Genomic DNA, 12075 nt, shown 5'->3' with positions numbered 1-12075 from the left:
ATTGACGTCATCGTTCGAATCATTAATATATTTCGAGCGTTCATATTAAATGTATGTAGTTACATATTATGTGCACATTGTACTCTAGGGATTTAAGTTACGATAGAAGTTTGTCTGAAGCAACAACCACCTTTCTTGTTATGTTTTTCTCTGTTTAATATATTTTGCAAACAAAAAATGTTAAAGGTCCACGTGTAGTCTAGTCTAAATAGTCAAAGTATAGTATTTGAATTCAAGTGACACGTGTACACATAAGTATATAGGTATTTATGCGCGACAGACAAACTGTCCAATGTGATGATGTAAAAATTATTTAAATGCGTGCAGAACACGTAACAACGTGCATTGACTTCAGTGTTATACAAATTAATGCACCTGCGTTTTCTGAAAGTCATTTTGTGTTAGACAAATGGAATTGCTGGTGATTTTTGTTAGACTTCGATTATGTTTTAATCTTAACGAATGCGTTTTAGGTTAACCGATCTTTCACGTTTTAAGTATGTTTTTCATTATAAGACATAAATACAGAACCGTGGTATTATTACAACATTTAATTTTTAACATAATAAAAGTACGCGTTTGGTGGAACTTGAAATTACGAACGAAAACCTGAATGATGTCACGACGAACGCATTATGGTTCTAATTCATTCTAATTTAAATTTCGCCCTTATTACAAGAGCGTTACAATTGTAACCAGAAAGTCCTTGAATTAATGAAACTGTATTTACTCTGTGATACGTGTACAGATCGTATACTTGTATGTTTTGTTGAAACATGTCTATACTTGAAATCTATTGTAACGTTGATTAAACTTGAATAATAAATTCAAACAATCAAAAATGGAGAGCATTTCAAATTGTAATGGATTATTTGTTTGTCTTCATTTTCCATATGTTCATATTTACTTTTTTTTCATACTGTTTGAGTGAAACAATCTTTGCTGTTAATTCTCAACCATAAATCAAAGAATTAAACGGAGCTTAGAAGAAAGAAGATAAAGTATTACGAAAAGTATAAAAATTAAAACTACTACTCAGGTCAGTAGTGACAATGTCTCTGTAGTTGTCCTCACAATTGTTTGAACTTTCTATTATAATGTTGACATATAGGTATTCGAATTGTAATTATTTCATTGTAACATGGATATACAGGATGGTTCTTTTAATTTGACGCTTGAACTTACTCGCCTGTATGACGAACTATACATATATGTACGTATGTGGCACAAAAGTTACTCGATGATATATTTACCAAGTTCTATACATATACTAACATTGGAGGGTGACTGTATTTTAGATAGGTAGTACGCACTATCGTATTTTTCGTTAAAGTCAAAAAGCATCAAATTATAAATAAAAACGTATTGGAGCATAATAGATCTAACGTAAATATTTATTTAGACATTAGTAATGAAAGTTTTATCGTACAAAATGTTCGCACTATTGACCGTTATAATTATTACAAACTAATCGTTTTATAAATAAAAAGTACACATATTGTAGCGTAGGTATTTCAATAAATAACCACGTTAGTCCACCTTGAAATCGTGTAACTTTTGTCTCACACATTTCTTCATATTGCATATAATTTACAAGTAATTTCAAGACATCAATTTTGGCGAATCTTCATTCTAATGATTCGATTAAGTGTTAGAGATGAATTGAGTATCAAATTCTTTTGTACCATAATGCGACAGGCCTGGATAGAGCTAGTTTTCAATAATTATGAGTTCATTCAGCATCAAAAATGTCAAAAACATTCTCGGGTTCCGAGAAGAAGGGGATTCGAGTCGTAGTTTGACTTCCAAATGCAATAAAATGGAAGTTTCGAAGAACACTCAGTTGGTTGATACGTACGAAAGAATTTACGGGGACGAGTGTCGAATTTGTTTAAAAAGGACTGTTGAAAACTGTGAACTGTTTCGAAATGGGGACGCTATTCCTCGTAAACTTATGGCCGTTGCTTCCGTACAGGTTAGTTTGCTTCTCTTTTCATCATAACAACATTACCAAAACGAATTTCTTTTAAAATCTATCCCTCTATTAGTATGTTCTGTAATATTTCATGTTCTACATATGTGACTTTTAGAGAAGTTTTTAGGATTGATGAGATTTGTGCTGTTTACTCGAATGACTGAAGCTAAGAAAAGTGGACAGGAGCTATAGTTTGAAATTTTGTAAAGATGCAATTAGAACTCACCATATTTACGTATTAGAATTCACTGGATTTTTTCAACTGTTTCGATATAAACAATATAAAGCAACTGTTTGTATAATATGCTATGTGACAAATTTTCTACTAAAACTGTCATTTATGTTAATAACAATTGTTTATTGTAATACAGTATCAGAGTTTCAATAATGCTTCTATTTAAAATTACAATAACAGACGTTTTACACTTTTAGATAGAAGAAGGAGATGGCTTACCACCAGTGATTTGTTTATCCTGTAACCAACGTTTGGATGCATCTTATGATTTTAAATGTCAGATACAAAATTCGAATGAAAAGCTCCGTCAAATTCTTAAATTAAAAGCTGCTTCTAATGACTCGGGTAGTAGTGCAAGCATAGTCACAGCAATAATTGCTGATGTGATATCTAGTGTAATCTCTTCTGAAAAGGAAAACACAGAAAAGCAAGAAATGTGTCCTACAAACTTCTGTCCAGATAATTTTTGTTTTACAAAAGATGATACCTCTTTTTGCATAAATACTGAAAGAAACTTGTTTTGCTATGAAAGAGAAACACAAAGTCAATTAAGCAACGCAGTAGAAAAAAAAAACTTGGAAAGTGTAAATGTTTATAAAAATTTGTTAGAAGATTCTGTGAGTCAGATTAACTCGATTAAACAAGAAAGCTTATCTCTGTTTGATGAACATATAGAGCACAATAAAGTGAATGATTCTATGAGACAAATTAATTCAGACAAACAGGGAGAATTATCTTTGTTCCGTGAACACATTGAGCAAGAGAAAGATACTTCGTTCAGAAATGATGTAAATAACGTTGAAGTATCAGAAAATCAGCGAATTTTGGAAGGAGCATCGAGAACGGACAGTACGCAAGACGACGAGGAAAAACCTCTTATATCGCGCACAACTAGATTACGATGTATGCAGTGTATTAAGTCCTTTCGTACAAAAGTGGCCTTACAAAGGCACACCATTGTACATAAACGCAAAACTAAATTACGATATGTTTGTTACGTTTGTGATAAACAGTATTCCACTCTTGCCAAAATGAAAAATCATGTTGCGAGTTGTCGTAATACACATAACAAGACGGAAGATATCGATGATAAGAGAGTTATTTATGAGCAAGAGAAAGGTGTATCACATGTAGAGCATAAAAATGTTAATAACGTTCGTGTAAGCATCGCTTAACTCGTTAATTGTTAAAACGGAAGCTTATTTATTTTTATTGTAATTCTTTCTATTTAACGTCACTAATAATTTCTATATTTTAGGAAAAAAGAATGAAAATACAGAAGAACGCTGATTCCTCGAAAGAACAACGAAAAAATTTCAAGTTTATTTGTAATGTGTGTTCAAAGCAATTTACTTATCAAAAATCTTTCGTATCTCATGTTAAAAGTCATCCAGAATATAAATCAGAAGAAGCGGACGAGCCCTATCGATGCTCGGAATGGAGGAGGAGGAGGACGAGGAGGAGGAGGAGAAGGAGGGGGAGGAGGAGGATGAAGAGGAAGAAGAAGAAGAAGCTGAAGATGAAGAAGACGAGGAAGATGAAAACCTTCCTACCGAAAGTCTACAGTGTACTCAGTGTGGGAAGCTGTTTGCAACAAAGAGGAATCTGAAGAGACACCTTTCCACGCACAGTGGATTAAAGTACACTTGTGGCACTTGCGGTAAAGGATTTTCAAGAGTGGATAAATTGAAAGATCACGAACAATCAAAACATAAGGCTGAATTATTCGATAGCTCGGATTTAGATGATAAAGATGATACAGATAGTATAAGTAAGAGAGATTGTTTAGAAGGTAGAAAAAAAGTAAGTAATTTGCTATTAAGTTGCTTAAACCTCCCGAATCAACTGAAACAAAAGATGCTTGAAACCTTAAGTAAATAGTAATTGTAATGCAGAATAAAAATTGTTTTAGGATCGCCATAATAGACCACACAAATGTGCAATATGCCCTAAATCTTTTGCACAAGCTCAGTCTCTAACAAATCACATGGAACGACACACACGCGTTAAAGAAACTCAAAAAAGGTTTCTTTGTGAAGTTTGCAGCATAGCGGTTCACTTGTTGCGCATATGCGTACGCACACAGGCGTGAAACCCTATGTGTGCAACGTGTGCAGTAGGGCCTTCACGAAAAGCACTTATTTACAATTGCACTTGCGCACGCACAGCGGGGAGAAACCTTACATTTGTCAGTATTGTAGTAGAGCCTTCGCGCGCGCGAATACGTTAGCGCGTCATATTACGATGCACACAGGAGAAGCAAAATATCATTGTCAAATTTGTACAAAATCGTTTAGAAGACTGACTTCGTTAAATGAGCACACATACACACACACTGGTCAAAGACCGTACGCGTGTAAGATTTGTACAAAGAGATATAACAATGCCGGCTCGCTCTATGCACACAGAAAGAAGTGTAAAGCACAGCAATTATCTAATACAGGATTCGCTGCTTCTGTGGAGAACTCTGTGCCACAACAGGATCTAAATGTCCAACAGGTTCTGATTTATTCGCAAAGAAAGCTAATGGAAGATGCCACTGTTGGACAAGTTACGCCCACGCCACAGTACATGATCGCAAATGTGCACAATCAAAAGAATCTGGGAACGAATATTATTCAACCGTTTACGATGGAGGACCCAAATGTTTATACAATTAATTCGAAGCAATTCAAGAATCCCTACTACACAATCTATCCTAATATGTAAGATAATAATGTGTGCGGAAGATTGATTAAAGAATGTCTTTTTTAGAGCGACTAGTGTGTTTCTATATCTTGTTAAATACTATGGATACAAATAGACAGGTAATGACAAAATAACTTCGTAAGTATTAGAATCAGTAAGTAAGTAAGTAAGTAAGTAAGTAAGTAAGTAAGTAAGTAAGTAAGTAAGTAAGTAACCGAGTGTATAAATTTGCTTAACAAAACTTATTATAAATTATAATCATTTGTACTTTATATTGTTTTTTTAAATTTATATTCCTACACTTTAACCATTGTTGTAACTTCATGATCGTGTAGTTCCCTATTTTTTAAAAATACTTTATTCCTGATTTCAATATTGTAATTATAAATCTTAAGATTATTTCTAACTCTTTCTTTAATAGTACACTAATTCAACAGTAAAAAAACATTAATAATTCCAATACTTAGTATCATTAGAATTTATGTCTTCACTAATAATAAGTATACAAAAAGTAATAGATTTCTACTTTTCTTGCATCATTTAGACTTTCAAAATAGTATCACATATATTCATTTTCAATGTTAAGACTTATTTCTCTTTATTAAAAGGAGTTGTTGTTTCATTATCAAGAATGTCTTTCGTTGGTGTTTCTGAATCATCGCCTAAATGTTTTAAATTGAGAGAGCTCCTTATTTGCGACAGTTCTTCATCAATAGATGGTACCTTGTCTGTTGTTCTTCTTCGTCGCGTTCTCATAATTTGCGTCCATTGAATGCTTTTCTTTCTTGAACGTCCCATAGGTCTGTGTCTTTTTACAACATACTTGGGAGTTTTACTTCGAAATGTTACTCTCTGTGGCGTCGGTAAATCTGTTTCTGGCAATTGTAAATGGCACATTGCTGTACGATGGTAATGAGACTGACATGTATCCGAGTGAGGACTATCATTTGCGCTGGGTTTTAAATTGTCACATGATTTTTCAAAGTAATCCGGCTCCTCCATTTCTAGAGATTGATCTGGAATTAAAACTTCTAACATGGAGGGATGTAAGTCTCTTGGAGTATATTCTTTCCATGGATTAATATCACTGGTATACACTATAGGTGTATCGACAATTTGTCTTGCAGGCTGTAATATGCTAGACGTACTTGACCAAGGCTGATAAATGATCTTGGGACTTTTTGGTACTGTAAAGAATGGTTTTCGATTCAGGCTTGAGAATTTTTTCGCAGTATCTGTTATAACCCTCGATCGTTGCTCTGTGTGCTCCATCCGTGACGATGGCTCTTGAATATCAAATTGTATAACTGTTTCAGGATAACTTTGATCAGTCTTTGTAGGTGTTTCAGGGTGCGGGCTGATCTGGCTGAAACAAACGATTCTAACTTAATGAGACTTCATTTCGCAAATGGTTTGCTTTAACTTTTACTTGATTCTGACATTGTTTTATAGAAATTTACCGTGTCTCACACGCCAAGCTATCATTGATATGCGTAGCTAGACTCATATTTGATGTGTATGATGAGGATTTCATTTCTTCCTCGTCTTCTTCTAAAACATCCGGCAAGAACATCATTTGCTTTTCTTCTGGAACTCTGTGAACATAAGTTACACATACATATGTAGCATTTAATAAAATTCATTAGCAGACATCTGTAGCTTTTAAATGAGAAAATATTCTATCCTTTAAATAGGTTTTAATTATAAAACGAACCGATCCAGAATACTAACGTCATATTCGCCACGCTACCGCGGTATGTTTTCTTCTTATAAGCGGCTGCCGCTTCTGTATACGGTAAAGTTAGATTTTCATCGTCGAAGTAAATATCTTTAACCAATGGTGGACATCGATTCATAAGAGTATCCACTCCAAGATACGATACCTATAATTCATATGAAAAATAAAGCGTGGAAGAAACCAATAACGTCACAATATTTTCAGAAGCAAAGCGGGAATGTCTATTCACCTTCGTGTGGCGATCGATAATCCAATTCAACTCAAAGTCTTCATCGTCATCGCCAAATGGATTAATTAATTGTTCAGCCACCTGTTGAGAAATAATTTCAGTCTCGTGAACAATGTACAGACTTTTGCTTGTTCGGTATATGTATTTCAGAGATGCTTTTGATAATGATTTTTAATAGATACTTACCTTTAATAGTCCCATGAAGAAGAAGAATTGTAGGATGGTAAATATAGGTATGTAAATGTCGATTTGCAGTTGAAATTGTTTCTCTTTACCTTCGATGTACTGGCGAGCTATTAAAGCAACAGCAAAGAAACTATACGTTGCCAGTGTCACTACTTGTGTGTAAACTAATGGTATTGATATCCAATCGAAACTCCAGAGGAGACCGCATTTCGTGCGAAATTCATTGAATTCCTATAATAGTCATTGAATACTAATTTAATAACTTCTGTCTGACTTAACTTGATCTTAGCATCAAGCATTAAATGATGCACAATATCTTTTAAATTTTAAATGATATAATACCTCCATAATTAATTTTAATCCTTGGGGATCAGGAATCCGGTTATTTCGACGGGCTTCTTTTAGAAGATTAATGAACCATGTACAGGGGATCCAATATGTATTGAACTCCAAATTGGGTACTGCGAGAAATAATTCTAATTCTAATGTTGTCATAAATCCTGTAACATAGTGCCATTATTAGTAGTGATATTATTGATTAAACATTTTTTGCAATAAAGATAAACAAGTTAAGTATTAAAAAATTAGTAACAAACTATATTTGAATTGTTAGTTGTTTGCATCACGAAATCTATATGTTGATTATTTTGTTACATATTTGAAAATTTATACGATCTTGACAGTGTAAATTATTACAAATATTTTCAATATATGCAGGTATCCATAAACCTTATAGAGAACGTATTCTTCAAAATATGAAACTTGTAACGAAAATGATAAAAAAAAAGTTATAGTATACCCAATATGTAGACTTTTTGAAGCTGTAACTGACCAGAAGAGTGTTTTCGTCTTGATCAAAATGAACTATTGGGATTTGATGACAATGTTTGTTTATGTTGTAATTTTTCTATCATTGGCTCCATCAATTTATAGTATATCAGCTATGAGTTAAAATTAGTATGCTTATGTTAGAGAAAAATCTGTTCTAAGTGTGAGTTTCTATTTTAATAATGTAAAATAATTTACCAGAATCGACAACGTGATCGAGTGTTGGAAATCGTCTTTTCACCGCTGAACTAATCGATCGTAAGACGAGTATTAAGGAAAGATTTAGATAACGCATAAGCGCTCTTCGAAGCATCCGAGCGTATTCATCGTTTCCCGCAACGTATAATGCAATTAAATGCATCACTCTGAAAGAAAATACGTACATGGAACATTATGCTAATTCATCGTAATATATTTATCGTGTTGAACCTCACTTGTCAGGCCACGGTATGGCTTGGTATTGTTGCCACCACCTCTGAGCAACATAAGACACATAGAATCCAAGAACGAAACTCAATGGAATCAAATTAATGAAATTGTCACAATAAATAACCATCTGCTCAAATTCTCTGAAAGAAAGCTTATTTCGGTTAATATCTTTGATTCCTTAGTCTGTCAAAGAACGACCAGAAATGGCAGGAATGTTTAATTACAAACTTTTTTTGCGAAGCGTTAAGTAGGTGTCTGTAAATAGCAGAGAGCGCAGCGAAAAGAATTAAAAACAGAAGAAGTTCCGTATAGATGAGCTTGTAAAGTGAGCCTCTCCACATAAAAAGGAGCCTGGTAAATCCACCCCTTGTGGAATTGGCAACCTGATATTGATATGACACTGTCATCTTTTCTTCGGTTAATAATCATCAGTTTTGTAATGAAAATTCAATCCAGAACAAAGTAACTTTGTCGTAAGAATAACAATTTCTTTCTTTTCATTATGTTAATGTAAACTTTCCTCTGGGATACCTACATAGGCAATGTTGAAGGGCACAAATGAGAAACGTGATATAATTTTATATTTGATATAATACAGATAATAATATAGTACCTCAAATAAAATATTATTATAATTTAATATACATAATTCAATGGATGATCTATCCAAAATGTTTTGCTCAACAAAAGGATCACTAATTTGAAATCCATGGTGTGCTTCTAGAAATAAATGTAAGCAAACATAATTTTTTTAAATATTTCGCGATCTCGTCGATAGTTAAAAAAATGGGGGATCTTATAGCAGCACAGGCAAGACCTTGCGATATACGTTTAGTTGGGTAACATGCTATAAAAGTAGAACAATAATTACGTCGTAAAGAGAATGTCATTGTTAAGAATCGCCTTCGGAAAGTGTCGGTTACACGGCTTTTTTAGACTAATGTGCACCGTAAATAATGCCGAGTAGTTTGGGAGTCACGCCAAAATGCATCGCCGTTAAATATAACTTTAGACATTGAAATAACTGCCGTCTGAGTAAACATACAATTTATACAAGGTCTCTAAGTGTTCAACTGAAATGCTTAGTCCATATAGGCCTTATATAAGTACCGATTAAATATTTTGATGCTCGTTAAATTAATTTAATCTATATATATATGTATATATATATATATATACACACATATATATATATATATATACACATATATATATATATACATATACATATACATATACATATACATATACATATACATATACATATACATATACATAAATCTGTTAATGAAGACATGCGGTCTCAATGACCTGACTCCCACGTGTACAAGTTCTATAATATGTATGTATATAATGTACTATAATGTGCTTAGTAAATAGATATTTTTACGGAATTTTTAAGATGCATGACACGTCAAAGCTTTTCAAATTAACGATTTTGTCTTCTCATAAATTGAATTTTAATTCATAGTAATGGAATTATTAGTCATTTATGCATGATCCAAGTAAACATCACTCGGTCTGCGAATGTCCTGTCTGGGTGTCTGCTGGGCTATTCAATGACACGTGTGCGTAGCGTCATCATTGTCTAACAGATTATCTGACGGCCACGAGATGCACGATACATCTCGAGGGAGCCATCTAAAAATACGTTGGAAGGAAGCATGCGACATTGGTCGAACTTCGAAATACTTGCGTTCAAATTTTAATGTAACAGCAAAGTTTAAGTCGGTTGAAACTAGTATAAATGCGGTATGTTCTTCGTTACAACCTATTTAACTATTTAGAAATACCTGAGAAACTTTCTTTTCTAGAATGAATTGCACTATATACATATAATAATAGTGGAGAACTAAAAGTATGTAATTCAAATTTGGCATTTAACAATAAGAGTTGTTGCACAGATACCGCGAGACTAGGTATGTTCAGAATACTAGAATTAAGATTATATTATTAGCACTGCACATATTGGGACACGTATTACACAATTAGACGTATATCACAATTGTTTGCAATAAAATTATAACGCTTATACTAAAAATAATACAAATTATAAAAATAATTCATATGTTGTTAAATAATCTGTATAAATTATGTGGTTACCATTTTGAATTTTTTGTTATTATTACGATTACGTATCCATACAGCAATATTATATTGAATCTGAAAGCTGATTTTTGTATTGTAACTAATTGACCAAAATACACGCCTATGGAATGCAATTCTATAAAATGCATCTAGTGTTTACTACTCATTTTTTTATAAATTTAATAGTTATTTTCAGTATTTTTAGCACCGGTCACATAGATTCTATGTTACCATCAGTCTTACAATTTTTTCGTTAAGCTGTCAATGTTGAATGTTTTCATTGTATCTATTTATCAAGCGTGCTCCTTAAACGGCTATGGGCCTATGGGCATTCACAGCGCGCGCTACACTACTTCACTGATTACTTGCAAGTTCAGAGACTTCAAAGTGCACTGTACAACCAGAGAGGAAACTGGAAGAAACTCTGCTACAATCGATACATTAACACACACGATACTTGGTCACGATTCTGTTATAGTTATATGTTAATTCTTATACGTCGTCTTACAATTATAATACGAATTTTTAATGCAAACAATATTCTTTTAGGCGTCACCGCAGACATGCACTCGAAGCTTGTTTGCGGCACACTACTTCGCTAAGAACATCTGCATCGTCATTGTGAATGTTGACATTGAGGGTGGTTAATTCCGATTTGATGGCAGATGCCCAAATCTAAAAGGATTCGAATGTCAAGCTCGTACCGGACACCGTCATTCTACACTTCTCTCGTGTGTGTTTATCTCAAATACATAACACGCAATGAGTAAAAGACAGTAAAATAAATATTCCAATTTAGTTTAACATTATTCATTACAGTAATGAGTTTTTCTATATAATTTTTGTTTACTTGAACCAATCCACAATCATGTAAATTTGCGTAAACATTTTTTGTTTACATCTAAATTAATACAGCATACGTATACATAATGTTTGAATTTCGTACCACATTCACTTTAATTCATGTATTTCTTGATACGTAGCACTGCGTAAGACTGCGTAGTAGAGATGGCGTGAACTGCTACTTGCTGCTACTTGTGAATCACTCGTGATTCGATCACATTCGTTGATTTTTCACAGTGATTCGTGATTTCTCGTGATCGTTTCTGATTGGTGGAGAAACCTAACAGTTCTTTACACGCGACACATAATCTGTATATTTTATATTCTATATTAACGACATCAAAACAAAAATTCGAGTTATATCGTATAAAGTGAAAGAATAATTAGAAACAATGAGGAATAATGAATAAATTAATGATTATAAATTATAATCTACATGTTACCTAGCAAATCATTCTTTTAGAATTTCTTGTTTTTTCTACTGATTTTTACAAACACAGTAATGTAATTCATCCTAAAATCATATTGAATACGTTTTTCTGTTTAAAGATTAATGACTTACGATTGCAGTGAGCAAATTCACTCAAGATAAAAAAATCGCAATCACGGTCGTGAATGAAGTTAAACCACGATCGTGATCGTGAATCGGCGATGACTGTGATAAATCACTGTTAGTGATTTTGCACGCCATCTCTACTGCGTAGCACTGGTAATAAACCACTGATAGGGATGAATCGATACAAGTAAATACACGGGTACAATACTCGATACTTTTGTTTCGATACCAAGTAGGATATTATGTATTTAAATATTTTCAATTATAAAATTATATATAT

The 12075-nt window shown here is 33.1% G+C and overlaps 2 protein-coding genes across 2 annotated transcripts; one reads left to right on the top strand and one right to left on the bottom strand.

Annotated features, from left to right (window-relative positions):
- The first annotated feature begins 1726 nt into the window (after positions 1-1726).
- Positions 1727-4963, top strand: LOC107189296 (zinc finger protein 90-like). Its single transcript, XM_015577790.1, is given in 7 exon segments — positions 1727-1975; positions 2408-2831; positions 2898-3370; positions 3469-3687; positions 3690-4013; positions 4123-4255; positions 4258-4963. Coding segments are annotated over 7 exon segments (2484 nt in total). The 3' UTR covers positions 4920-4963.
- A 523-nt stretch (positions 4964-5486) lies between these two features.
- Positions 5487-8853, bottom strand: LOC107189295 (bestrophin-4-like). The gene is made up of 9 exons (XM_015577789.1): positions 8537-8853; positions 8314-8448; positions 8078-8244; positions 7394-7551; positions 7052-7282; positions 6866-6946; positions 6630-6781; positions 6359-6493; positions 5487-6264 (listed from the first exon to the last, which is right to left on the bottom strand). Exons 1-9 carry the CDS (start codon positions 8713-8715, stop codon positions 5487-5489), a joined length of 2016 nt encoding a protein of 671 aa, XP_015433275.1. The 5' UTR covers positions 8716-8853.
- Between the last annotated feature and the right edge of the window lie 3222 nt (positions 8854-12075).

This window comes from Dufourea novaeangliae, unplaced genomic scaffold (assembly GCF_001272555.1).
Source record: "Dufourea novaeangliae isolate 0120121106 unplaced genomic scaffold, ASM127255v1 scaffold142, whole genome shotgun sequence".
NCBI lineage: Eukaryota > Metazoa > Arthropoda > Insecta > Hymenoptera > Halictidae > Dufourea > Dufourea novaeangliae.
This window is presented reverse-complemented; position numbering and strand designations above follow the sequence as displayed.

Bases quoted from the DNA above. Each gene is read 5' to 3' on its own strand.
- LOC107189295 (XM_015577789.1), bottom strand. From the start codon at position 8,715: ATGACAGTGTCATATCAATATCAGGTTGCCAATTCCACAAGGGGTGGA. The intron at 7,283-7,393 runs GTATTATATCAT...TGACTATTATAG, and splicing joins GATTAAAATTAATTATGGAG to GAATTCAATGAATTTCGCAC. The intron at 6,494-6,629 runs GTTAGTATTCTG...TTATGTTCACAG, and splicing joins GGTAGCGTGGCGAATATGAC to AGTTCCAGAAGAAAAGCAAA.